The sequence below is a fragment of the Astatotilapia calliptera genome, chromosome 5 (assembly GCF_900246225.1).
Source record: "Astatotilapia calliptera chromosome 5, fAstCal1.2, whole genome shotgun sequence".
NCBI lineage: Eukaryota > Metazoa > Chordata > Actinopteri > Cichliformes > Cichlidae > Astatotilapia > Astatotilapia calliptera.
Window position 1 is genome coordinate 19,193,875 of NC_039306.1, and position 27,843 is coordinate 19,221,717.

The window sequence follows — 27,843 nt, forward strand, 5'->3', positions numbered from 1 at the left end:
TTCTGTCTCGCTAGCTTGCCCTGCGCTCTTCCTTCTGACTATGCTGTCTGTGTTGAGCGCTCAGTGGATCTGCGCTCGGCAGTGCAGCCTAGGCGGAGTAGTCGAACGCAGATTCACTGAGCGCTCAACACAGACAGCATCGTCAGAAGGAAAGTTGATAAAATAAATTACAAATTTTGTATTGTTCGATACATATGCGTACCGAACCGAAAGCACTGTATCGAACGGTTCAATATCGATACGAATATTGTTGCACCCCTAATGTTTATATATAAATATATACTTTGGCCAAAGCACGTACAAACTCCAAAACACATTTCTAGCATTAACTGAACTTCCAAAACAGAGCTACCCTAGATCACTTAAATTACACAATTGAAAGCATATGTGTATTGTTTGTGTATTTATACACAAGCACCCATACAGTGGGGCAAAAAAGTATTTAGTCAGCCACCGATTGTGCAAGTTCCCCCACTTAAAATGATGACAGAGGTCAGTAATTTGCACCAGAGGTACACGTCAACTGTGAGAGACAGAATGTGAAAAAAAAATCCATGAATCCACATGGTAGGATTTGTAAAGAATTTATTCGTAAATCAGGGTGGAAAATAAGTATTTGGTCAATAACAAAAATACAACTCAATACTTTGTAACATAACCTTTGTTGGCAATAACAGAGGTCAAACGTTTACTATAGGTCTTTACCAGGTTTGCACACACAGTAGCTGGTATTTTGGCCCATTCCTCCATGCAGATCTTCTCGAGAGCAGTGATGTTTTGGGGCTGTCGCCGAGCAACACGGACTTTCAACTCCCGCCACAGATTTTCTATGGGGTTGAGGTCTGGAGACTGGCTAGGCCACTCCAGGACTTTCAAATGCTTCTTACGGAGCCACTCCTTTGTTGCCCGGGCGGTGTGTTTTGGATCATTGTCATGTTGGAAGACCCAGCCTCGTTTCATCTTCAAAGTTCTCACTGATGGAAGGAGGTTTTGGCTCAAAATCTCACGATACATGGCCCCATTCATTCTGTCCTTAACACGGATCAGTCGTCCTGTCCCCTTGGCAGAAAAACAGCCCCATAGCATGATGTTTCCACCCCCATGCTTCACAGTAGGTATGGTGTTCTTGGGATGCAACTCAGTATTCTTCTTCCTCCAAACACGACGAGTTGAGTTTATACCAAAAAGTTCTACTTTGGTTTCATCTGACCACATGACATTCTCCCAATCCTCTGCTGTATCATCCATGTGCTCTCTGGCAAACTTCAGACGGGCCTGGACATGCACTGGCTTCAGCAGCGGAACACGTCTGGCACTGCGGGATTTGATTCCCTGCCGTTTTAGTGTGTTACTGATGGTGACCTTTGTTACTTTGGTCCCAGCTCTCTGCAGGTCATTCACCAGGTCCCCCCGTGTGGTTCTGGGATCTTTGCTCACCGTTCTCATGATCATTTTGACCCCACGGGATGAGATCTTGCGTGGAGCCCCAGATCGTGGGAGATTATCTGTGGTCTTGTATGTCTTCCATTTTCTGATGATTGCTCCCACAGTTGATTTTTTCACACCAAGCTGCTTGCCTATTGTAGATTCACTCTTCCCAGTCTGGTGCAGGTCTACAATACTTTTCCTGGTGTCCTTCGAAAGCTCTTTGGTCTTGGCCATGGCGGAGTTTGGAGTCTGACTGTTTGAGGCTGTGGACAGGTGTCTTTTATACAGATGATGAGTTCAAACAGGTGCCATTCATACAGGTAACCAGTGGGGGACAGAAAAGCTTCTTACAGAGGACGTTACAGGTCTGTGAGAGCCAGAGATTTTCCTTGTTTGAGGTGACCAAATACTTATTTTCCACCCTGATTTACGAATAAATTCTTTACAAATCCTACCATGTGAATTCATGGATTTTTTTTTTCACATTCTGTCTCTCACAGTTGAAGTGTACCTCTGGTGCAAATTACTGACCTCTGTCATCATTTTAAGTGGGGGAACTTGCACAATCGGTGGCTGACTAAATACTTTTTTGCCCCACTGTATGTAAAATTGTTGTCTGACCTCCGTCGATCCAGCCGCTCAGAGTCCGTGGTTACCATGGTTACTGCATAAGCAGCTATAATGTTAACAGCTGGCACTGAGGAAACCTACCGGCAGCATGGGTGTTTATGTTTGTCATTGCAAAAGAACTGTCTGAATGGTTAACTGAAGTTAGCTTGGATAAATTATAGTTAAGGAGTATCACAGATAATGCCTACGTGAGCTGTGCGACTGTTCACCACACTGAAATCAGCAGGCTATTACTGAAATACACGTGCTATATCATAAACTATGATATAAATAGGGAGGTCCTATTAACATGTTTAGTTTTAAAGGACACCTTCCTGCCTTTAGTCTCCTTCATGAGCAGTATTAGTTTTCTTCTAACATCCAGAAGTCTGAACGATGTGTTTCATAGTTTGTAACAAGCCTTTGACAGGTAAACATAACATGACCGAAAAAGCAAAAAAAAAAAGAGAGAGAGAGAGAGTGTTGACATAAGAAGAGAAAATGCTCTCAATTATGGAGACAGGCAAATGGTTCATTTATGTTTGATGTGTGTTTATTCCTCCCTAAATATCGTCGGTGAAGTTTGCCATGCACGTCAGATTTTCCTGCGCATTTTTTATACCTCTGCCAACAGAGAGAGAAAAAAAAATCACATTCTAACAGACAGCTGGTGCTTAGAATACAGTTGAATAACTATTAAAAAACAGTTGATATAATATTTCTGTCCAGGTTGCAGACTTTATGATGAACATGCTGTTGCAAACCCTGCTCCTCTCGGTGGAAATGCGCCTTCTCTTTCCTCTTTGTATAAAAACATTTTAAAAGTCAGTTTAATCTCAAAATTCACTGTTTACGGTGGCCCCTAGAGACAAAGCACATACAAACTTCAAATCACGTACGAACTCTGAAGCATACAAACTCCAAAACACGTACAAACTCCGAAGCACGTAAAAACTCAGAAGCACATAAAAACTCAAAACACGTACAAAAGACAACAGAAGTGCTCCAGGATGCTAGGTGCAGTGTTGAGGTTTTGTTATCTTGTGGCTACACAAGCCAGCAAGTACCAACGACCGGATTTGGTGTGTGGTAGTAACAGGTAAATGAACTTTTTTTTTAAAATTATTTGAATATATATGAGTGCCTGTGTATAATTACACAAACAATACACACATGCTTTCAATTGTGTAATTTAAGTGATCTAGTAGCTCTGCTTTGGAAGTTCAGTTCATGCTAGAAATGTGTTTTGGAGTTTGTACGTGTTTTGTCTCTAGGGGCCACCGCATATATTTATATATAAACATATATAAATACAATCACTTTTTTTAACGTTAGTAATTCCTTTTGTGCATAATTTTATATTATTGTTAATAATAAATTAATTAAAGCAACAAAACAACCTGAAGAGCCGGTTCAGAGCCGAAAGAGCCAGCTCTTTTTAGTGAGCTGAACCGAAAGAGCTAGTGATGTTCGATTCGTGAACGAATCGTTCAATACTCGAGAATCACTTTACTGACTCGTGAATCATGATTCACAAGCCCAACTGACTCACTGACTCATCCCTGTTGCTGTTAGCAAACTAATTCCATTAGTAGAAATATATCTAGCTTATAATTAAAATTGTGGGGGGAAAACAACAGCCAGTTTCGTAACAAAAGCATTTCTGCTCTGAACTGGAAGAAAAAACCCTGAGTAGAAGCTCACATCAAGAAAATAGCTCCTCGGTTCAGAGTAGCATCGCGCTGCTAACATGCTAACAACACATTTGAGCTACTCACCCCCTCGCTTCCTGTGCTGAATCATAAGCGAATAACTCAAGACTCGCTCACCCCTCCCTCCTGTGCTGAATCAAAGAGCGAGCGAACGAATCACTCACTCACCCCCTCCCTCCTGGCTCACAGCTTCTTCTTCTTCTTGGTTGGCCACCAATGTTAAGGCGCATTACCGCCCCCTGCCTCACAGCGCAGTGGACATTTAGATGAGAAAATATATATTTGACACACTTAAGGAAAATACTAATACAATACAAATAAACAAAATAAATGTTTATTAAGCAATTTTGATAGGAAGTTGCTTAATTTTAGAAATGTTTTTGCTCTTTTTTCTCTATAAAATCATTCATCTTAGCAGTGGGATTTACATGAAAAGGGAAACAAATTAAGTTTGAGTGAAAATGTAAAATTTTTGCACTCTCTGGTCAACTGATTCAGTGAATCAAATGACTAAAAAAATCCGATTCACTTTGGTGAGGGACTCATTAAAACTTGATTGAGTAAAAAAGAATCAAATTTACCATCACTAGAAAGAGCCGAATCTCTAAAAAGATCCGGAAATCCCATCACTACTACACAGTAGGGAAACCACAGAAGCAATCGCAGCAGCAGCAGCAATTATAATAATATTTTTTTTACCAGTTTATGAAAGAATTTCCAAAACCAGATTTGTGGAAAGTGGCAAAATTTCCAGTTAACTCTGTCAAACGCTGTTTCTACATCTAGAGACAATATTGTGGTTTCAGTGCTTTTACTACATTAATAGTCTATTAAATTACGTAATCTACGTATTTTTGTTTATGAGTACCTCCCTTTCATGAAACCAGTTAGCTTAGGATGTATTATTTTTGTCTTCTCTTTGAGAGAACTTTGCGGATTATTTTGAAATCTACATTAATAATGAAATATAGGGTCTTTGCCTGGTCTTAGCAGGAGACTAATGTCAGCAAAATTCATATTTGGTGGTAGTTTGTCATTTTCTGCAACATTCTGTAGAATACTGGTGCCAGAATTGTCCTGAATTCTTTACAGAATTCTGCTGGAAATCCATCTGAACCTGGAGCCTTATAATTGGGCATACTTTTCAGCGCTTCCTGAAATCACTAGATGTTAGCGGTGAATCCAGTGCAATTGCCTGACTGTCTGGTAACTTTGGAAGGGTTACATTGTCAAGAAGTGGATCAGTTTCATTTTTAGATGTGTTTATGAATATAAAGGTGAATAGAACGTTTTATACAAATCCCTAAAAATATTTTCTATTCTTTCAGGCTAATATACTGTGTGCCCAGATAAGTATTTAACATCACATAGAGTTCTTTCTTTATTTTTAACTGGTTAGGTAGAAGTCATTACCATGTTCAAAAAATTTTTACTGAGAATTGTGGGTTTTTTTTAATGAATAATTTCATTTAATTCTAGTTTTGTTTTATGTATTTTGCTACGTATTTCCTGTTCCTAGCCGGACACGTAGGCTTCTTCTAAGGATTTTGTGTTTTTTTCAAATTCCAGACTATTTTTGTGTTCTCCTTTCTTCTTATGGAATGAGAGATAAATTTTTTTATCTATCATCACAGCTTTCCCTGCTTACCAGAGAACAGATGCCGATGTTCGAAGCAGGTCATTATAGTCTAAATGTAAAGTCTACCCCTTTAAAAAAAAAAAAAAAAAAATTAATAAATTCTTCGTCTTTGAACAATGAGGCATTAAATCTCCAGTTTTTACTTGGCGGAATGTTCTTCTTATGTATTAGTATTAAAGATACAGGAGCATGATAGCTGACAGCTGTAGGATGCATCTCAGTGTCTGAAATGTTGCAGTAAAAAAAAAGTGTGGAAGAATGAGGGGTCATCAACATTATGGCCATATATACTTAAAATACATATTTTTTTTTGTTAAGTATTGATAATTTAATGATTAGAAATTTACCCTCTGGATCTATAACTGTATTGAGTACTATTTACTATGTCTAGAGTTCTAGCAGGCTGAGAACACATTAGGAAATGTAGGTGTTTTAAGTTAATTTGTAGCTGTGACAGGTCTATGAGTCTCTTGTAATAAAATGGCATCTGCCTGTAGTTTTTTAAGCTGGTTAAATATTTTTAACCTCTTTTCTCTAGAGGCAGCTCTATGCCAGCTGATGTGCACCATATCAACCGGGATGACATCTCGGGAGCCTCCTTGGATGTGTAAACAAACTTATATCTTTAAAAGAACAATATGCTGTCCTCACTAAAGTTTGTTGCAGGCAACGTAATTTCAGCTAGCTTAACATTCTTTATTCCCAGCACTTCATCCTACAAGAACAAGAAACAGGCTGCTTGTTGTGTTTGGCAGGATTTAATGATGAAAATAAATTCTCTCTCTCTCTCTCTCTTTTTTGTAAAACTGTACAAAGAAAAGGAATATAAAATACACAATGAAGACATGTTCCATTACACTGGGAGACTATCATTGCTCTAGTGAAAGATACATGACCACAGATGAAGCATCTGCTGAAAAAATACAAGCATCTACCAGCCTTCATATGCTTTAACTCAAAATAGTGTCAAAACTTACTAATACACATTAAATGTATAGGAACTTATGGATGAAGTCGATATTGTGCCCATATGGAAAAGATATATATAAATCTTGTAAAGTTTGTATCTGTCTTGTGTGAAACTTGAAAAGCATATAAGAGTGAAAACAGATATAAGATCCCTTGAAAAATTATATAATGAAACTTGTATGTTTTGGATACTTACTAAAACAATGTATGAAAGTAATGAGAAAGTGGCCACTTTCATGAGTAAATCATGTAAGCCTTATATGATTTAGTAATCACATGTAAGTTTTTACTATTTCTTTTCCATATGGGTGGACTTTAACACCAGGATTGCAGAGATTGCCATCAGATTACAAATTTATGAAGGGGACGACTTGTGATGACAGTGGTGGCATAGCAACTGGTCACTGCGGATTTTATGTGAAAGCTGTAGATGTCCCAGTCATCCTGAGAAAAAACGACAGGCTTAACCAATCTCATTGACTGGTTTCAGTGGAATTTCATTGGTCTCACTGCAAAAACCTTCAAATTATTTTTCATCTAGTCTTCATGGCACACACGCAAAAGAGCATGACACTCACTTACATTTATTTGCTGAAGACCAACTTTTTATGCATCATAAGGGGAGTTATTAGAAACATCCAACACATGTTTCCATAGTTCAAACAACCAAACAAGCCAAATTTACTTTAACCAATCAACACCATCATCAAATAACAAGCCTGAACAATTAAAATGAGATCTGTGATTGTGGATGCACAGAAAGGATAATGAAGACATACAAACACATACAGTTAGAAATTCTTCACTTCATGGGACATTACATTATTTCATATTGCTTAGCAGAATACTTCATCTTACCCCAATCCTTCTTTTTATCTCCAAACTAATGCACAACTGCCAGTGTTAATGTGTCAGCTGACTTGTACACAAACACCACACATGAACAACATGATATAATCCTGAGAATAGTCATGAGAACCTTCAACCCCCACAGAGTTTGGTGTTGAACTGACAGAAAGATGCTGAGACGCAAAATATTCAATCACACACCTCAGATATCTCATTATTTGTGAAATATGAATTGCAGAGGTACATAAAAAGTTTGTTTTGTTTTCTTTTGTTTTTGGCTTTTAAACTATTTATTTAACTCTTTATATTTAATTTTTAATTATGGATCCTTAAAGTGGTGCTATGGCCATTTATGTATTTTGACCCTGTTTGGCAGTGTGGAAGCCAAAGCCAGCTGCAGCCCAATGAGAGTGAACTGCACCACAGTTCTCCCCATGATGCCTCCTAGCAGAGCACAAACACAGATGAAACTGTATTTTGAAGTCAAACAAGGACAAGATTATTGTGTACATAATTTTTTTTAACGGGCAAACTTTCTCTCCCTCTTCTTTCACCTCCCACCCACGCAAGATACTCCCCCAAAGCAGTTATTTACCAGAAATCCAGCAGTTTCGGTAAACTTTATTGTTGACACTGAGGGTCAAACCAGTGCACATCACAAGGACTTTGTGGCAACAAAGTCCTTGTGATGTGCACAGTTTTTTGTTGTTGTTGTTTTTTTCATAAAGAAAACATTTTCTTAAATAAAATAATTACAGTCCAATCTCAAACCAAATCAAATAATATCAAATAAGTAAATATATATGTATATATATATATTGTGTTGTGACTATATATATCTTTGTTACGGTAAACTAGGGGACTCAAGCGCGGGACTCCGTTGCTTAAAGAAAGAAAGAGGAATTCATTTACAAATGCCAGATGATATGTACAACAATGAATAAGGTGCTATGTACAATAGTGCAAGAGTTGGGTCTCCAGGGGATCCAAGGGACAGGAATGGGGAAAACACTCTCACTTCTGTTCTGTCACACACAACGTTTTGCGAGCCACTCTGCTCTCATTCACACTCAAGTATCCACAAGGAATAGGAACAGGTCCAGGGTGTCTAAACACAACGAGAAGGCAAATTAGAACAAATGCACAATCCAAGAGAGTGATGCAAGCAGTCTCAAAGCCGGGGTTTCACTGACACAAGTCAAACAATGATTCAGCAATGAGTAGCCTCGCTTCTTCCCTTTAAGTAGTGGCAGGTTAATGACACGCCGGTGTTTATCATCCTACAGGTGTGTAGGCCAAAGGCAGAAACCCATAATGAGTTCTGCCCAGGCGACAGTGGGAGAGAGAGAACGAAGGAGAGAGAACAAGAGAGAAAGCAAAACAACAACAAAGCCCATTTGCTGCTGAATATTCCTCAGGCTGGTCTGCCGGGCCGTGACAAGTATTCTGTCGAACATGATAAAGCCCAAATAGCAAAGAGAAATTAAAATGCATGCCACGAAAGAGTTCGGGTCTTAGGACATTAATTAACACAATATCTGAATTAATATGATCTGGTACACCCAGTGTCCTCCTTTAGACTCACCCCTGTTCCCTTCAGCAGTCTGGTATCAGACTAAGTTAACAGTTCATCTGAATATTTTAATACAACTTCTGGAGGCTTACTGAAGCTTTTTTGCTGTGTAAAAAAAACCAAAAAACAGCATTGGATGGAGTTCGCTTTCCATCATGTTGGAGTTTGTGGATCGGGTCCTTTGATGAAGAACTCCCAGCTTTAATGTGAATTTACATCAAAAAGTAAAAACCCATATTACAGGTGATATAGTCAAAACTTTCAAAGAGATAGTTGTAATTATAAGCCCAGTTAATAGTTTTACAACATTATATTGACTTTGACTGATGTATCATTTTATTCGAGTAAAAATGCATTACATGTACTTTTAGCACAAAATTAATAAAACCTAACAAACAACAATATTTTTCTGCAATTTTAAACCTCATTGTTTTAACTATTTACCGATACACTGTAAATAAAACACTGATTTACAGCAGTGTTTGACAATATTGATAGGTCATTTTACTGTTTTTATTCAGGTAAAGTCTGTCAAATCTGTTGTGTAATGTATCCTGTGGCTATAGAAATGGCTTTTAACGTTTGAAAAAAGTAACACTGATAATCTCAAAGATGATCATGCGTTGCATTATATGAAATGTAGGCATCTGTATTTCTTTCACATTTTAGAAATATATCATAAACTGAAGTTTGAAATACATGTCTTTATGTGTTTGACCCTGAAATCCTTTTAAAAATCCCTAAAGTGTATAAAGGACAAGTTTTAAAGAGTTTTGGTGAACTGACAAAAAAATCTTGTTAAACGTAAAGGTGGTATATTGGGAAATGAGGACACACAAACAGTATATAAATGCAACTGTTTGCTTAAGTTCACAAACTGCACTGATCAGTTTATTTAAGGGTGTTTTCTCAAGAAATATAAGTACTGTTTTGACTAAAACAGTCATACTTGTTGGACATCCTTGAATCAAGTATGCTTTAATATTTTGTATTTGCAGTATGAGGCAAACGATATGAGGCCAGCAGCTAATAAGTGTTGTAAGACGATTTCTCTGTTAATGATATTTAACCAAGATTTAAAATGATTTGAATTTGTGATTGATATGCAAACGTTCTACAGCAGAGGTGGGCAAACTACGGCCTGCAGGACACATCTGGCCTTTTGGTCTTTTTAGTCTGGCCTGCCAAAGATTGCTACAGAATTGCCCAAATCAAATAATATAATAATTATGACTACATTCATTTGACTGACATTCCACCAGGTGATGCATTAGGCAGAGTTGCAATTGGAACTGATTGATCTCCAATGTGACATTGCCTTAGGAGAAGTTCAACTTTCTTAAACTGGATGAGTTTTATACTTTATTAAGACCAACAAAATCTACAAAAATCCAGAAGCTGGCACGGAGGATGCTGATGTTTTTGGCGCTACGTGTGTGTGTTTGTGAACAGTCTTTTAGTGTGATGAACACCAACAAAAGAACCCCACAGGTCCCATTTGAGTGATGAACACCTCCGATCTGTTCTGAGAATTGCCACAACAAAACTAACACCAGACTTTGATGCACTGGCAAAAAAGGTTGATCAACCACACTGTTACCACTAAAAGTAAATGTAAGTATTAACACTGAAATTCCTTTGTAAACAATGAATGGCGAACCCGACCACATTGTCATACTTTCCAGCACAGTGTAGCCCCTGAGTTTGCACAACCCTTTTCTACAGTATAACTCTCTTTCAGACAAATCACCCAGCAAAGCATATTTCATTTAACTAAAATAATCTAATTAGTTTTAACTTTCTGTTTAACAACAAAGTGTAGAATAAATGCCTATTAATCTCTTAATAGTAATCTCTTAATCTCTAACCTCTTACTCTATCTATTGTCATTTATTAGATTTGGGTCAGATTAGAAACTTCACTGAAGTAACACAGTGGATTTTTTCTGTGTAATCGTTTCATTAGAATTCACATGGTTAGATGTATTATTTTGGCACCACAATCTCCAAATCCATATTTCTTTATTTTCTTTCTTTCTTTAATAAAATTATGTAGACATGAGCCATTTTGCAATCTGGGATACTTTATTTGTTCATTTGAACAGGTGGAAGGACATTTTCCACAGTAAGAAAATGTTTTCTCTACTTTTAAACCAAATATTTTCTAGTAATTCAGCATAGTTCACACTTAAAGTTGTGCCACGAAAAAACCTGCCAGTGGCCTCTGCAGGGCAGAATCAGCAGACATAAGCCAGCAGTTCTTTGTGACAGGAGGGTCGACGCTGTAGTCAGTAGCGTTGTCACTACAAAAGCAAAACAAGCTCATGTCTTGGTGGAATCTTAAACAGTTTTATGTTTTGAATGAATAAACTGTAAACATTACAAAAAATTTACCTTGTAACATCTATCTCTTGGTTTTTAATCTTTAGTTTTGTGACAGGAACTTGCTGCACCACCTCATACACTGCTGGCTTTACAGCTGGAAAAAGGGAGTAAAACAATGAAACAAGAACTGACACTGAAAACCAGATACTAAAACAGACACAGCAACAAGGTACTTTTACAGAAACCACTTATGCTCAGTGCAAACTTTGTTAATATTCTTAACATGACACTGACAAATTCATTTATTTCTTAAGCAATGAACAAAGTATGTGCATGCATGTCGTTTCACTCACCTAAAAGTCCTTCGATGTCGTTGGTTGAGGGTTGCTGTCTTAAAACAGGCCAAAGGAGTCTTTGGCCATTTTTCTCATGTTGTGAGATGACCAGGAGAATGTCATCAGATGCAATGTGAATTTCAGTGTCGCGCACAATCACTGTCACACTGGAAAAATATGGACTTTATATGAATATTTTAAAGCTCTTTGAAGATTTTAAAAACCTTCACAGATCATTTCACTAGTCTTGGCTGACTACTGTCCGACTGAGGGCTGTAATAGACATTTCACAATGTCACAACTCCATGTAATCCAACAAACTTGCTTCTACCTGGAAGGTACAACAAGGCAATGATACGGTAATAGAAACTTTTCTAAGCTTGACAAAAGCTAGTGTCATTGAAAATAAGTCAAGCCACTTTTTGTGGTTCACCATGAGTGTGCAGGGCCTTTGATTCAAGCATTGGTTGTAAAAAACAAAATTCATGAAATTAATGAAAACTTTATAAATATTACAATCCCAAAATATCAGCACACACCTTTGGATTTCCTCCTACTCGATCGAAGATTGATAATCGTCACTTATGTATCTTCACTTGGGTGTTTCTGTATAGATCTGCATACATGCATGCATCCCTGACAGTGTTTTGATGACTGTCCTACAGGCCTGTCCTCCAAGCCTCTGGGAAATCTGCATGTGCATGTGCTCTAGTGCAGCTGCCAGGCATCTCGATACCTGGTGGTGTGTCAAGTTGTATCTTCTATGTGTCAGACTGGTATTACAAGCAATCAGTAGCTGTGTCCCAATACAGGGGCTGCATCCTTCGGAGGCCGCATTTGAAGGCCGATTATGTCCCAGCCAGGTGACGAAGGCTGTCCCAATTCGAGGGCTGCTCCAAATGCGGCCCACAAATGTGTCCTCCTATTCCCCCGATTTGAAGGATGGGTCAAGTGGTCAGGCCCAGCATATCCCAGGATTCATAGCACAGCGGTGGATAGTTTTTGTTTGTTTTTTTTGAAAAAAATGGCCAACGGCTGAAGGGGGGCAGCCGAAGAGTACATATTTAAAATTAAGTATTGAATTTTATATCACTTATTTATGTGGCAATGCAAATGTTTTAATTAGAGATGGCACGATAACACTTTTTTTATGTCCGATACCGATACCGATATCATAAATTTGGATATCTGCCGATACCAATATGAATCCGATATAGTGTTTTTTAATCAACAAAACTGTTTTTTTAAATATCTTGCTGCATTTTGTATAAGTTCATACTCAAGTTTAAAACAACAACTACACTAAAGCTATTCTGTTATACCTGTATGCAAAAAAAAAAAAATTTCATAGTTCAGCAATACTGATCAATCTAATAAACTTAAACCTACACCATCCTCCCTATTCTGGCATTTTAAAGAGTACTTAGCGTAAATATTAAGCAACCTAACTAATAGGGTTCCAACTCCCAGCAACAACAAAAATAAATAAATAAAAAATGGGGAACCACCCCTCACGCTCCACCTCATGATGCTTAATCGACGTAATCAACCTTAATTTGATGCAGTGTGAAAAAAAATGCACAGAAATCAATTATTTTTCAAGAAATATTAAATAGATTCAGCATCTTTCTTCAACAGAATTGCAGACTGCACAGATGGTACCTTCCCAAAGGAAAAAGTACTATAGCTTACTAGGGTATATATATTAGACTTAATAGTAACTATATACAGTAATGGACTTCTATTCATTTTGCATCAAATTAAAACTTTGGGTGTCAGATAATTATTTATTAAAAGCTAGACATTTTAAATGAGAATAAGAAAGAAAAGTATGTCTTTGTGCCCCCTTTTCCCTGTTAATGCCCTATCGGCCCCCCTGGCTAAACTTTGCTAGATCCGCCCCTGCACAGTTACCAGCCGTCAGCTACATAGAAAAAGATCCTCGAGTAGAAAGTAATATTAAATAAATTCTAACAACAGCTTATCAAGCTTAAACGTGCTGCTGTTGTTTATCCGCTGGTTTCCTCTTTCTGGTGCAAAGTGGGCCAAAAACAAACAAGAGAGACCGACTCGCGACAGAAAAGCCGATCAGCTGATCATTAAGCAGTTTCATGATTGAAGTAGCAGCAAGAACAGGCAGTCGCTTGTTAAGCTTAACGCAGGAATGCTTTACATTCAGAGATGGACTTACACACTTTCTTTACTTCTCTCGGGGATAACTTTGTCGGAGATGAAATGCCGGGTTGCTAGCGAAGCTCCACAGCCGCTCTATCACGTGATGCATACTGCTCCGACGTGCTAACGTTCTGAGGCGAGTTACGGCGTGTTGCAAGTTTTGTGAGGTGCTTTCGTGATATTTAATGGATCGGATTACATTTTTTATTTTTCTCCGATATCCGATCCAGTAATTTAGGTCAGTATCGGACCGATACCGATACGTAATATCGGATCGGTCCATCTCTAGTTTTAATAACAAAGAACATTAAAACATTACTGTTGGCCACATGGTGGCAACGTCACGTGACATTAGTGATGTTAGTGCCAACGGTTCACTTGTTAAGCTAAAAAAAAGGTGCTTTAGTCATAGGAGCCAAACATGTGGCCAATGTACCGACTGGGCCGGCAGCCTTAACATGAAATTTCCCCTTGTGGGACTAATAAAGGTATCTTATCTTATTTAGTACTCCTTATATAACAAACAGAAAATACTCATTCTCTGTTGCTGTTTTTAGTAGTGTTTGCCACCTGAGACTTTCACCTTTCTGTCTGTCCTGCACTTTTCCCTTCTCTCTCTTTTTCTTTCTCTCTGATTGTTAAATAAAAGAATAAGCATAAGTTACAAGTGTGTTTGAATCCTACAGCTTATTGCACATTTGATTTCCATGTTTGAGAACTGCAAGTCGCCAGAGTGAGGACAGACTAAGGAACCCGCTGCTGCAGATCATCTGTGAGGTTTTGCACCCCTGATGACCCACCAGGACAAACTAAGCAGAGTCTGAGGAAGAGGTAAATGGTAAATGGCCTGTATTTGTATAGTTCTTTACTTAGTCCCTAAGGACCCCAAAGAGGAGGAGGAAGAGCCAGCACCAGCTGAGAGAGAGTGTTCCCTCTTTGTGAAGGACTGCTAGAAATGTTTAAAATAACCAATTGTCTGTCCTAATTATCAGTCTTATTAGGTAATGTTAAAATGAGTTTATCATTCAACTGTTTTTAGAGTCAGAAAAAGTATTCAAGGCCTTCAAGTTAAAAACTATGAAGGCAGTAAAACATGTTTATATTAGGGAATATTTAATATATTAGTCTACATTTTCATTTTTCATTTTATCACAAGCAGACAGTTATCCCAGCTCATAGATTTTCTTTTTACCCATATATGTAAGCATTCAGACAAATTTAATAATGCCAACATATTTACAAAACAATATTTATCTCTCTTATATACAATACATCTATATTTACACTATAAAAGATGTACTGTGTTTGAGATGAAGATATAAAGTGATAGGAATAAATAAATGCAACTTGAATCTTTATTAAAGCTCAGTATTTGAAACACAGTTCAAGTTCAGTGCTGTATGTTTTTAATTTAATACAATAAATTTAATATTGACCATATCATATTTACATGACCAAAATGAGATGGCACAAGTCTCATGAACAACATTAGTTGTTATTACTAATTGTTACTAATTGTTATTTATTACCTAATCTTAAAATTATTGTTTGGTATAGAAATGAAGCCCAACAATCATGTTTTTAAAGTCCTGTGGTCTCAGCCTCAGATACTTAACAAATAAAAAAAACCTCATGAAACAAGAAAAAGATGATTTTTTTTGCCTTCATTCTGTCAAACCATCCTCTATAAAACGTTTCTAGCGGCTAGAAGCATGGTTGCTGGGCAACCTGAGCAGTGCGACTAAGGCTAGACAATCCCATTTAACAGCCTCAGACTTCTGGCCTTCTCAGCCTTCGAAGGACCCAGCTTACGTAGACAGCGGAGGCTGAATCCTTCGAAAGATGCGATTCCTGAATTGGGACACAGCTAATACGTGCTTGAGACTGACTGGAACTGAACAGTGGGGACAGGATGGGACAGGTGATGGAAGGATATCATATGTTGTATGGCTAAAGAAGCTTATCCCATTTGTCTCCGCAGGCCATTTTAAGATGATGCTTCGATCAGTGGTTGTTGATCAATGGTCAGGACAATTTGCATATCAATGGCCAAGAAACTGACCTCACAGCCCATTGTTCATTCAGTGCTAGTTTCAGTCATTGTGCAAATGTACTGTTTATAAGGTTTGGGAAACTTGCAGTCAACTGAGACTGGAAAGGTCACTTGGATGAGTGACAAATTTCTGCCACTGAAAACGCTGATGATGAAAAGAATCTATTATTGCTGTATAAATTGAATTGAATTGGATGAACAGAATTAATTTTTTGGCCTTTCTGCAAGGTGTTCCTAGCTTTTCCCATCCAAAACCTTTTTTGTCCTGGTATATTTGCCTTACAATATTCCAATATTGAAGAGTTGCTGTTGCATCCAGAAATTATTTTGTTGGATTCTTTTTCTTTCCTGTTACTAAAGAGTGAGACCTCTCACCACCATGTTCTTGGTTTCTCTGGGTATCTCAGCTTGAGAGCTTGTGTGTTGGATGGTTAAAGCAAATGACATAATTTGAGCCTTTTAAAAAATATAAAGTAAATATTGTGCTACAAAGCTTATACACTGCTACTGATGTGTTTGTAGTTGTGATAGAAATTAACCTTTTATTTTAATTTTATGGCAGACATGTTTAAATTAGTGAGATTTGGCCAAATCTCACAAAATACTCCGTACAAAAAAGTGTAGAATCAAAATAATAAACGGCCCAAACTGCCCTTTTAAGGTTTCATTTCCCAGCAAATGTTTTGTCATATATATAACTGACATCAGAGATGTATATACTGATTGCCTCATGTAAATCCTGGGAAAAGAACTGAATAAGGGCACACATCTGTAAACAATACTGTGAGAACATACGTTTTGACCATTACAGTGGAGCAAAAAAGTATTTAGTCAGCCACTGATTGTGCAAGTTCCCCCACCTAAAATGATGACAGAGGTCAGTAATTTGCACCAGAGGTACACTTCAACTGTGAGAGACAGAATGTGAAAAATAAATCCATGAATCCACATGATAGGATTTGTAAAGAATTTATTCGTAAATCAGGGTGGAAAATAAGTATTTGGTCAATAACAAAAATACAACTCAATACTTTGTAACATAACCTTTGTTGGCAATAACAGAGGTCAAACGTTTACTATAGGTCTTTACCAGGTTTGCACACACAGTAGCTGGTATTTTGGCCCATTCCTCCATGCAGATCTTCTCGAGAGCAGTGATGTTTTGGGGCTGTCGCCGAGCAACACGGACTTTCAACTCCCGCCACAGATTTTCTATGGGGTTGAGGTCTGGAGACTGGCTAGGCCACTCCAGGACTTTCAAATGCTTCTTACGGAGCCACTCCTTTGTTGCCCGGGCGGTGTGTTTTGGATCATTGTCATGTTGGAAGACCCAGCCTCGTTTCATCTTCAAAGTTCTCACTGATGGAAGGAGGTTTTGGCTCAAAATCTCACGATACATGGCCCCATTCATTCTGTCCTTAACACGGATCAGTCGTCCTGTCCCCTTGGCAGAAAAACAGCCCCATAGCATGATGTTTCCACCCCCATGCTTCACAGTAGGTATGGTGTTCTTGGGATGCAACTCGGTATTCTTCGTCCTCCAAACACGACGAGTTGAGTTTATACCAAAAAGTTCTACTTTGGTTTCATCTGACCACATGGCATTCTCCCAATCCTCTGCTGTATCATCCATGTGCTCTCTGGCAAACTTCAGACGGGCCTGGACATGCACTGGCTTCAGCAGTGGAACACGTCTGGCACTGCGGGATTTGATTCCCTGCCGTTGTAGTGTGTTACTGATGGTGACCTTTGTTACTTTGGTCCCAGCTCTCTGCAGGTCATTCACCAGGTCCCCCCGTGTGGTTCTGGGATCTTTGCTCACCGTTCTCATGATCATTTTGACCCCACGGGATGAGATCTTGCGTGGAGCCCCAGATCGTGGGAGATTATCAGTGGTCTTGTATGTCTTCCATTTTCTGATGATTGCTCCCACAGTTGATTTTTTCACACCAAGCTGCTTGCCTATTGTAGATTCACTCTTCCCAGTCTGGTGCAGGTCTACAATACTTTTCCTGGTGTCCTTCGAAAGCTCTTTGGTCTTGGCCATGGCGGAGTTTGGAGTCTGACTGTTTGAGGCTGTGGACAGGTGTCTTTTATACAGATGATGAGTCCAAACAGGTGCCATTCATACAGGTAATGAGTGGGGGACAGAAAAGCTTCTTACAGAAGACGTTACAGGTCTGTGAGAGCCAGAGATTTTCCTTGTTTGAGGTGACCAAATACTTATTTTCCACCCTGATTTACGGATAAATTCTTTACAAATCCTACCATGTGAATTCATGGATTTTTTTTTTCACATTCTGTCTCTCACAGTTGAAGTGTACCTCTGGTGCAAATTACTGACCTCTGTCATCATTTTAAGTGGGGGAACTTGCACAATCGGTGGCTGACTAAATACTTTTTTGCCCCACTGTATATTGCAAAATCACCTGCCAACTGTTGAGGGATCCTGTCCAGCAGCTTGATATGTCACCGTCTGTCCATCTCGTACAGTGACTCTCTGTGATTCAGCATCAACCTCAACATGCTGATGAGTTTTGAGGTGTATAAAAATTTTGCTGAAACCTCCAGTTGCAATTGAATCTAGCTCACCATTAACAGACAGGTCTAGAACAAAAGAGAAATGCTGCTGTTTAACCACTAGGGGAGAAATATGAAAATACTCACAAGAAAGACTACTACTGACCTCTGCTGGGGTGGTGAAATAGTTTAAGGATTATAGCTCCACTGAAGTCAAAGCAAAGTGGAACAGTCTGATTCCCAGTTGAGTTGAGCAAAAACCTGTGGAGAAGAGGAGCTGGAGGTATAGAGACAAAAAGTTAGACTGGAATCTGAAAATAAAGACCTGTGCAATCAACACCTACTCAACTCTTTTAATGCATTGGGCATTTTTGAATTTTTTTTTCAGAGTTTTGGAAAAGTAAACATAAAACACTTTTTTAATTTTACATACTTTGTCTATTTCACAATTCTGAAAATGAATCAATTTTTATATTAAAAAAAAAAAGTTTCCCATGCAGTCATAGAATGTTAGAAAACTTGCCTTAAGTTAAGAAAGTGTCATGGTGATATAGATTTTTTTAAATTTTCACCTATAAATACAAGTTTTCCAATAAAAGTGTAAGAGACTTTATCATGCATAGCACTAAAGACCATTTTATCCAAAAATTGTTTTTCCCCTTTTCTTTTTTTTTGAGGATTTTTTTTTCCAAAGTCCCCTCTTTAAAGTCTTTGATTTTCTTAGAAAAAAAAAGTATTCCATCTATGCAATACAGTACCGTCAGTTACTTCAATTGGGACATGGGTAGCCTTTAAATAACCTGCAAATAATTTAAACAGCACTAGTTACATAGCAGAAAATTTCAGATCTCTGGTTGACATTGCATGACAATAAAAAATCTTTGACTGTCTTAGAACAAAAAAAGTATTCCATGTATGCAATACAGTACCTGCATCTACATAGAGCACGTCATCGTAGGAGCTAAACCCATAATGTAAATCAGCAGCTGTAAAAAACATTTACACACATTACATAAAGTTAATATTGCTAGAGGCAATGCAGGGGACATAATAATAAATAAGGATAACTAATTCATTTATAATTGAGTTTAATTAATGCTTTTACTAACATCCATGCCCTGACACTAAAGTTCTTAACTAAATCTTTAAATAGCTCACTCACACACACACACACACACACACACACACACACACACACACACACACACACACACACACACACACACACACACACACCTTTAGTGGTGTCTCCCATGGGGATTTCTAATCCTATGCGGCAGGTGTTCCTGTACACTAACCTAGCCACTTGTACCACCCAATTTAAGCTGCCTCAGCTTGCATCTTACATCCTGCTTCTGTCTGACTCACATCTATTTGACTCAGTCTATTTCATACTCCCTTTCTTTCATTCACAGAACATCTCTGTACTGTAAGCAATCGTCTCCTCAGCTGAACTGATGAATGTTGTTGTATTGGTTTGATTTGCTCACCAGAATGAACCCGCCCACTAGAACCCCCACTAGCAGGAGTAAAGTGTGCTAAATTGGGTTGACCTCCTGGCGACTGCCATCTCCGTGATGTTTCACCTTCCTTTGGTTTATGAAGCACATCTGTGTTTTCTCCTGGAGGCTTTGTGACCACCATAGATGTGAGAGGGGTCACAAAACTGTACTTCAGTGACAGCTCCATAGCTTCCTTCTTCACTTTCTCTTTCTCAGGTCCAGATAATTGAAGCCTGTGTGACAAAGTGTAAAATGGTTTTGTATGTAACTTCACACATTACAGGTTTTAAGCTGAATCCATGTCCTAAAATATGTATCTAAGAGATTTTCTTCACTGAAAGTCAATTCAGCAAAGTTCATAAAAAACACACACAATCTATTGTTTGTTACAGGCAAAATACAGTCTTGCCAAATCATAGAGATCCATTACCAGACCATAGACAGCTTTGCTGTCTATATTGTCCAAATCCTTAGCTTCTGAGAAACATACTTGTATGATTAAGTGTAAAAACTCTGCCTTTAAAAAGATGTGAAAAACATTGTTTTTGAAATTTAAGGAGATGAGTGATGATGAACAAACATAATTGTACTAATATAATTTTATGTGGGAGATGTACATGACTATTTAATAGAAAGGTAAGAAATGGAGATGTTGATGTCAAACTATTCAACACTGAAGAGAACACAGTTTATTACTGCAGGCATATTATCTGATGTCCCTTTAACAGACTTCTACTTGGAATTTTGGGACTTAATTTCAACCTGCTGCCCTGATCTAACAAACTTAAAACATATTGTGTTACTGCAGTTCACCTGTCTTTCTGACACCTTGTATATTCAAATTTCATTCTATACATTCAAGTTTCAGTCTGTATGTTTACATTTAATTCTATATATTCAGACATCCATTCAATATATCCAGACTTTTCTTATAATGTATATATAATGTGATCCTAAACAGCATTCAATGATTATATATGCTTAAAATATCAGAAAAATAAACAAAGAAAAGTATAAAATAAATACAGTTTTATATTTTTTTTTTATTTTATAGTGTTTTGAAGACACTGATGTAGAGGTAGAAATTTTAAAGACATAACAGCTGATAACACATTTCAGAGTCATACAAGGAAAGATGCTGTAAGTCAAACTCACTCTTTGTCCAGAAGCTGTTTAACTGTGAGGTACGCCCAAACCCTCTGGATACGGTCATCAGACACTGTTTGAGTGGATTCCACGGTTTCATTTGGATTAGAGAATATTATTCTTCTATTACTCTGTAATAATTTAAATGCAATGTAATGTCAGTCAACAGGGAAAACGGTTTAAGAAGAGTACTCCTGATGAGTCCTGTGGATTGATTCTTACCGAAATAGCCACAACTTGAGGGGTGAAGGTTTCAATATTATTATCTGTGATCTGTCCGGTCACCACAATCTCAGAACCATTATAATACTGACTGAACTTAGTCTGGGTTAGATTGGTCGCACCCACATAGATCATTGTCACATCTGTCAGTAGAGGTGTGGCCACCTCTTCATAGAAACCCTGTTGACATACAGTGTGGAAGTGATACAAATCATGCTTTTTTCTTCTTTCAATTCTCAGGGGTTTCAAATCACATAAAAGAAGAGCATGCATAATTTAAATACCTTCAGCTGTAAATCAGCATCAGAGTCTTCATAAATCCGTCGTGCCACACCGTTATTTTGCAGCGACATTTTCTCAAGGAAATTGAAATTAACATCAAAACCGAAACCGAGACAGTACAGTGGGAATTTGCCTGCAATAGCCTGTCTTACATTTGACTGGATTTTCTCCAGATTTGTCACCCCTGAAAAAAGACAAGACATACCCAGTTCAGCTCAGAAACAATGTAGTCTCATAAGTCATAATAAATCAGGACTTTTAACCACAATAAGCTCATAAAGATCTCGGTTTCATGAAATATTTGTGTACATTTGTTTACAGATGTGTTTTATTACAACCTGAGGTTGGGTCTCCATCTGTGAGAAGTATAAGGATAGATGCTGAACCTTCTCTGTTATGTGCATTCAGCATACGTGCTCCTTGCACCACTGCTTTATTTATGTCTGTGGCTGAAATGCAACAACAACAAATGCATTTTCAGTACTGCTATTCTCCTCCCAACTGTTGATATTCCAAAATGTGTATTTACTGCAACTTCTCACATCCTCTGTCTTGAATATTGCGTGCAAAGTTTTTGGCACTTTCCAGGTTTTTGCTGTTGGCCTGAACGAGTTCTCGCTTCCAGTAAGAAATTCTGTCATCAAAAGTGATCAGACCAAAGTGATCATCTTCTGCCAGATCATTCAGAATGTGGATTAATGCGGTCCTAGTCTGGGTAAGAAAACATAATTCATGGCTACATATTGTTTTTCTTTTCATTAAAAATGTAAAATCATATCAGAAACTGACCCTTCAAATACTTTACCTGCTCAATTTTTCTCCCCTCCATTGAGCCACTTTGATCAATAACAAAGACGACATTTTTTGGTATCCGTGGAAGATCAGATGGTGCAAAATGATGAACAAAGTACCCGTCAGATTTCTAAGGCGGCGTTATGAAAAAAAAACAAAAAACAAAACTTGATTGGTTATAGGATTATTCAAGAAGCTTTTTAGCCCAAGTCATACGGTTTGTGTTGCTAAAAGACCAGGGTTTACCTTGATGTGTCCCAGTCCATTATCCCTGTTAACGTCATAAACAATAACCAAATCTCCATTCATACCCTGATCTCCACAGCTGTCACACATTTTCTGTTGGTCGACTGTTGGATAGAAATACACCCACGCCTGGAAACAGAGTGAATCAGAGTTTAGGAACTTGGTAGAGAGAGATGTCAGTGATTTTATTTTCTGTTTTCCTTTTTGGGCTGATATTTGTATTGTTAAAAATCCTAAATGAAACATTGTCAGAATTACTAATTTGTCTCAAATTAACGCAACATGACTTTACATACAAAGAGTGTTGGAGAAGCCCAACCTTTAGAAGAAAATGGAATGAGAATGTATTCAAGGATTAAAACATTAAACCAGATGTCATTAACAGGTGGACCATGGTCCAGGTTTTGAAAAAGCATTGGATGTGAGTTTAGCCATCCCATTACTACTCAGCCAATCAACTCTGTGGATTCCAGGTGATAAACACTGGTCTCTACAGTGCCAATAGTTGAGATGTAGTAAGTTGAAAGGATAGTATAAGAAGAAAAGATACAACACATGCAGTTTTACCTGCGCTTTAGGCAATTATAAACTGCCTGAAAGAGCAGTTTGTAAGAACTGATCTTTCCACTCTCTGGATTCAAATGGTTCCTGGGACAACTTTTTCAGGTTTAAGGAAAGTAGCCTTATGTATCCTGACAATGTTTGGCTCCACACACAAAAGCAAGGCAGTTTTGTCCAAAGTGAACATAATCAAACTAATCATCAGTGTGCACCTCCACAGGTGTATGAGAATTTTAAGCAATGTTCAGTTCTATGCTGTGTGACCAATAATCATTTTGGAATTATTTTTCAAATTATTTGTCAAAAGGTTTTGCAATTGTACTGATTTCATTTGATTTGACAGTCTAAAATCGCAAACGAAATAATTTCACATTATGATAATCCGGATCTTTGCTTAAAGAAATGTTAGCTGAATACCCCTGCTTTCAACCCAATTCTTCTGTACAATGATGAGAAATGAGCTATAATTTTGGAAGAAATATCATCATTACCGTAATGGTTATTTGTGCATTTTGATCATTTTATAATCATACATTTTACACTCTGAGATTAAGCTGCGTCTTACTGCAAATTAATAATGATCTGTTAGTACCTCACACTGTCTATTAGAAAGCTGATAATTGTTTTACTGTTCTACAACAAAAAGATTTCAGTACCTGTTTATCTGCATGTGTTTTGGTGATGGCATTAGCGAGGGCGTTGGTGCTCAGGCCTCCTTTCACATCGATGAAACTGATGCCGGCTTCTTCATGAATGTACACATCCACCTGGTAATAAATACAATAAAGTAAAATAAAAGATCTCATCATGTGTGCTGTTATCTCAGCATTTTCCACTAATAGATACCAAAAAGACAGTCACCTTGAAGTCTCTGACAGGCTGCATGGGTCGAGCATGAATTTGCAGCTCGTATTTGCCATGTGTGCGTTTCATCAGTTCCTCATATGTGAGTTCAAAAGTGACCTTTTTGTGAGCAGCCACAGTTACAGAGGTCTTAAATTCCTCCAGTGTCCTCCCTACAGAACTAAAGCAGAAACAATAATCATTTTACTAAATTGTAATTATGGCTGTAGTTTGAACTTGAAAAGGGAATAAGATTAACTCAAATTATGTTTTCCTATTCACAATTAACATTATTTTAGAAAAAAAAGAAAGAAGAGAAACCAGAACAGAACAAGCTAATTTTGAATGACAGTTCCTTGATCATTAATATTAAATTGTCATGACCATTGATTAACAACCACTGATCAAAGTCCATGGATCAAAGACCACTGATCAATGGCCATGAGTACCATTCACAGAGAGTTGGGGAATGGCTGCAATTACACCATTGTAAGATGGCAAAAGATGTAACCTTAGCCCCCCAGGGAACTTGATCCTTGGGGTGGACCAATTTTTGGTGCAGCGTGCTTTGGGGTTTAAAAGCCACAAAGATGGGATGTTTAGAAAAAATGTGTTTTAACTATTCTGATACTCCTGACACACACGGGATCACCAACGGTTTTCACTTAGGCAGCAGTTGTCCTTCTCTCCTGGATCAGCTGGAGCTTTCTTTAGGCGCCTTCCCAGCTTTAGCAAATGTCCAGCTGGGATAGCCACATTTACTCAGGGCCTTCTTGATGTGATGCTCTTCTGCTTCCCTGGCTGCTGTATCTGTGGGGATAGTGTTTGCTCTGTGTTGTAGCATCCCGATAACACCCAGTTTGTGCTCCAGTGGATGATGAGAGTCAAACCTAGTGATTATAGTGTACACTGCTAAGTGCCATGAGGATTGCCATGATTTATACATCGGGGAAACTAAACAACTTCTGGCGAAGCGAATGGCACAAAGCAGAAGGTGAGGATGTAAAAATTCTGGACAAGGAGAAAAGCTGGTTTGAGCGAGGAGTCAAGGAGGCCATTCACGTGAAAAGGGAAAGACCATCTCTGAATTGAGGCGAGGGCCTAAGGGTACATCTTTCGCCATCTTACAATGCTGTGATTGCAGCCATTTCCCAACTCTCTGTGAATGGTACTCATGGGCCTTGATCAGTGGTTGTGGATCAATGGTCATGACAATTTGCATATTAATGATCAAGGAACTGACCTCACAGCCCATTGTTCATTCAGTGGGCTAGTTTTATTGTGCAAATGTACTGTTTATAAGATTGCGGATAAGTGACGAAATATTTCTCCCACTGAAAATGCTACGTCCAGATGAACAGAATCAACCTTTTGGGGGTATTTTGTGTCATGGTCCGGGTGTGTGCCACTGTGTCTCCCTCCGAGCCGGCATCTCCACCCCTGGGAGGGGCCTCAGTGTTCTGCTGATTGCTCACACCTGTGGGTAATTTAGCCGGGGACTTCTCAGCTAACCCTACCACACCAAGCTGCCAAACACTAATCTCTGCCGAAGAGCTCCAACCCAGACGCTGGACCACCTGACAGTCCCATGGGCTGTTCACCCGAACCACCTGCCTGCCTCCCTGCCTCTACGCCAGGAATTTCGGACCACACACCCGGACCACTCACCCCTGCACGTCACCACCGACCACCCGCGGCAAGTACGCAGTACGAAGGAAGATTCAGAACGAACAGCTTATCCATATTTCTCCTGAACCATACCTGAACGTCTGTACTCTATTTACAGTGACTCTGACCCTTTCCCTGGACCCAGTGTGTGACTCTCCCTCCAGCCCAATCCCTGGAACGGCTGTTTCCACTGACCAAGACCAGATTGACCCCTTTGATTCAGTTGTGGCACTTCGCACTTGTTAACCTCACTTTCCAGTTTATGAACACTTACTGAGTAAATAAACGTCGTCTCTAAAACTACTTACGTGCTGTTCGGCGTCCAGCATTTGAGTCCTTTCACTTTTGAGGCGGCCTCGGCCGTGACAATTTTGCTTCTTTTTTATCCAAAAGAGCACTCAGTGTATTTGTACAATATGTATAAGTTAATCATTTAGTTAATACCTGACAAGTCCAGCACTTTCACCACGGGACACAGCTTCAGTGTACTGCTGCTGAGCTTGCTCCTTAGCTTTCACAACACCATCATAAACCTGGCCATCAATAAACCTGAAGAGGACCAAGAAAAGATCTTGTGTGAATACACACTACTGAGTATCCTGTACTTTGTTCTTTAGTGTAGAATTCTTTATTTGCAAATATCTCTGGATGGTTACAGATCCTTTTAACTTCACACACATTCGAAATTTACTGATGAAGGCATTCTTGGGAATCCGAACATGGAATTCAATTTCCTTTGACTCGTTCATACGATTGGCCACACGGCTTGTGATGACAGTGGTGGCATAACGACTGGTCACTGTGGAGTTGAAGTGAAAGCTGTAGATGTCCCAGTCATCCTGAGCAAACACAGGGGGCACATTTCACAGAAAACCTAACTCTCTCCAGGTCTTTCCAATGTCCAAATAACATGACAGTATTACAAGTTATAAAAAAACCCACATATATATGAATAAATCACTTAATCAAATAATCAGAAAGGCCAATTTATCCTTAACCTAGCACTGACCAACACCTTTATTAAATGCCAAGCTCTAAACATTAAAATAAATTAATAGACCACTTTTTACCCTGATCTCAGACAAAGGATAAAGTAAACATGTGCACACAGTCAGTATTTCTTCACTTCAAAGGATATTACATTATCTTCTATTCTGTTCCCTTGAAGTGCTCTTTTGGTCCTTTGGGTCTACTGAACTTACCTTGTTTGGCAGCGTGGAAGCCAAAGCAAAAAGGAGTCCTATGAGTGTGATTTTCACCACAGTTCTCCCCATGATGCCTCTAACCAAAATACCAGCAAAGCAGCTGATACGCTCTTTTAACCTTAAACAAGGACACTGTTATTATGCACAAAGTTTTTTTTAAAGGGCAAACTCACTCGCTTACACAAACATCCCCTCACACAAACATTCCCTGTAAACAGTAATTTACTGCTTACCCAGCACTTTATTAGACCTTTAATGTTTACATTGAGGGTCAAACCTGTGCACTTGAGCCAAACGAGGCCAAACTTTGATCCCACAGCTGTCTTTTTCATTTGTGATAAGCAATAGCACTCTGACAAATCAAAGTGAAAGATATATAGTAACAATCTAGCTTTTCACTATTGGTGAATTTGAGTAATATTATTGTCTCAGAACAAAAAAAGTTTATTTGCAAGTATGAACAGTTTTTTTGAAACAGTATGAATGTGACAAGGACTGGAGTACGGAGCCACACAAGGGACAGAAAAAAAAATTAAGATGAACTTTTGCGAGTGCTCACAAAACTTCTGCAAGATCTTGCAAATGTTTTGGGCGCACCCTTCAGAGGCCACCGGCTCGTCGACCAGGAGGTCGAGGCACAATGTGCCGGGAGTGCGGTGTTCCCCCTGGTTGTAATGAGCCTAGCTTTTTTAAAATATGTGATGTCTTGATGAACCGAGCAGATTTTTTTTTTCTTTTGGGGGGGTATATATATATATATATATATTAAAAAAAACACCCAGCACGCCCCTGCGGGCGGTTTATCCTTCAAGCTCGGGTCCTCTACCAGAGGCCTGGGAGCTTGAGGGTCCTGCGCAGTATCTTAGCTGTTCCCAGGACTGCGCTCTTCTGGACAGAGATCTCCGATGTTATTCCCGGGATCTGCTGGAGCCACTCGCCTAGCTTGGGAGTCACCGCACCTAGTGCTCCGATTACCACGGGGACCACCGTTACCTTCACCCTCCACATCCTCTCGAGCTCTTCTCTGAGCCCTTGGTATTTCTCCAGCTTCTCGTGTTCCTTCTTCCTGATATTGCTGTCATTCGGAACCGCTACATCGATCACTACGGCCGTCTTCTTCTGTTTGTCTACCACCACTATGTCCGGTTGGTTAGCCACCACCATTTTGTCCGTCTGTATCTGGAAGTCCC

The 27,843-nt window shown here is 38.8% G+C and overlaps 1 protein-coding gene across 1 annotated transcript; it reads right to left on the bottom strand.

Moving 5' to 3' along the window:
- Positions 1-10,842: 10,842 nt before the first annotated feature.
- LOC113022424 (inter-alpha-trypsin inhibitor heavy chain H3-like) lies at positions 10,843-26,845 on the bottom strand. Its single transcript, XM_026167816.1, has 20 exons — positions 26,651-26,845; positions 26,127-26,287; positions 25,893-25,997; positions 23,799-23,961; positions 23,594-23,704; positions 22,377-22,505; positions 22,144-22,260; positions 21,881-22,049; positions 21,677-21,787; positions 21,341-21,522; positions 21,057-21,236; positions 20,844-20,965; positions 19,677-19,921; positions 19,116-19,172; positions 18,945-18,986; positions 18,353-18,463; positions 18,096-18,273; positions 11,457-11,605; positions 11,173-11,257; positions 10,843-11,081 (listed from the first exon to the last, which is right to left on the bottom strand). Exons 1-20 carry the CDS (start codon positions 26,720-26,722, stop codon positions 10,967-10,969), a joined length of 2,604 nt encoding a protein of 867 aa, XP_026023601.1. The 5' UTR covers positions 26,723-26,845; the 3' UTR covers positions 10,843-10,966.
- Between the last annotated feature and the right edge of the window lie 998 nt (positions 26,846-27,843).

Coding starts and splice junctions, on each gene's coding strand:
- LOC113022424 (XM_026167816.1), bottom strand. CDS start 26,722: ATGGGGAGAACTGTGGTGAAAATCACACTCATAGGACTCCTTTTTGCT. Junction 25,998..26,126: donor TTCATCAGTAAATTTCGAAT/GTGTGTGAAGTT, acceptor GGTCCTCTTCAG/GTTTATTGATGGCCAGGTTT. Junction 22,506..23,593: donor AAACACATGCAGATAAACAG/GTACTGAAATCT, acceptor CTCTGTTTCCAG/GCGTGGGTGTATTTCTATCC.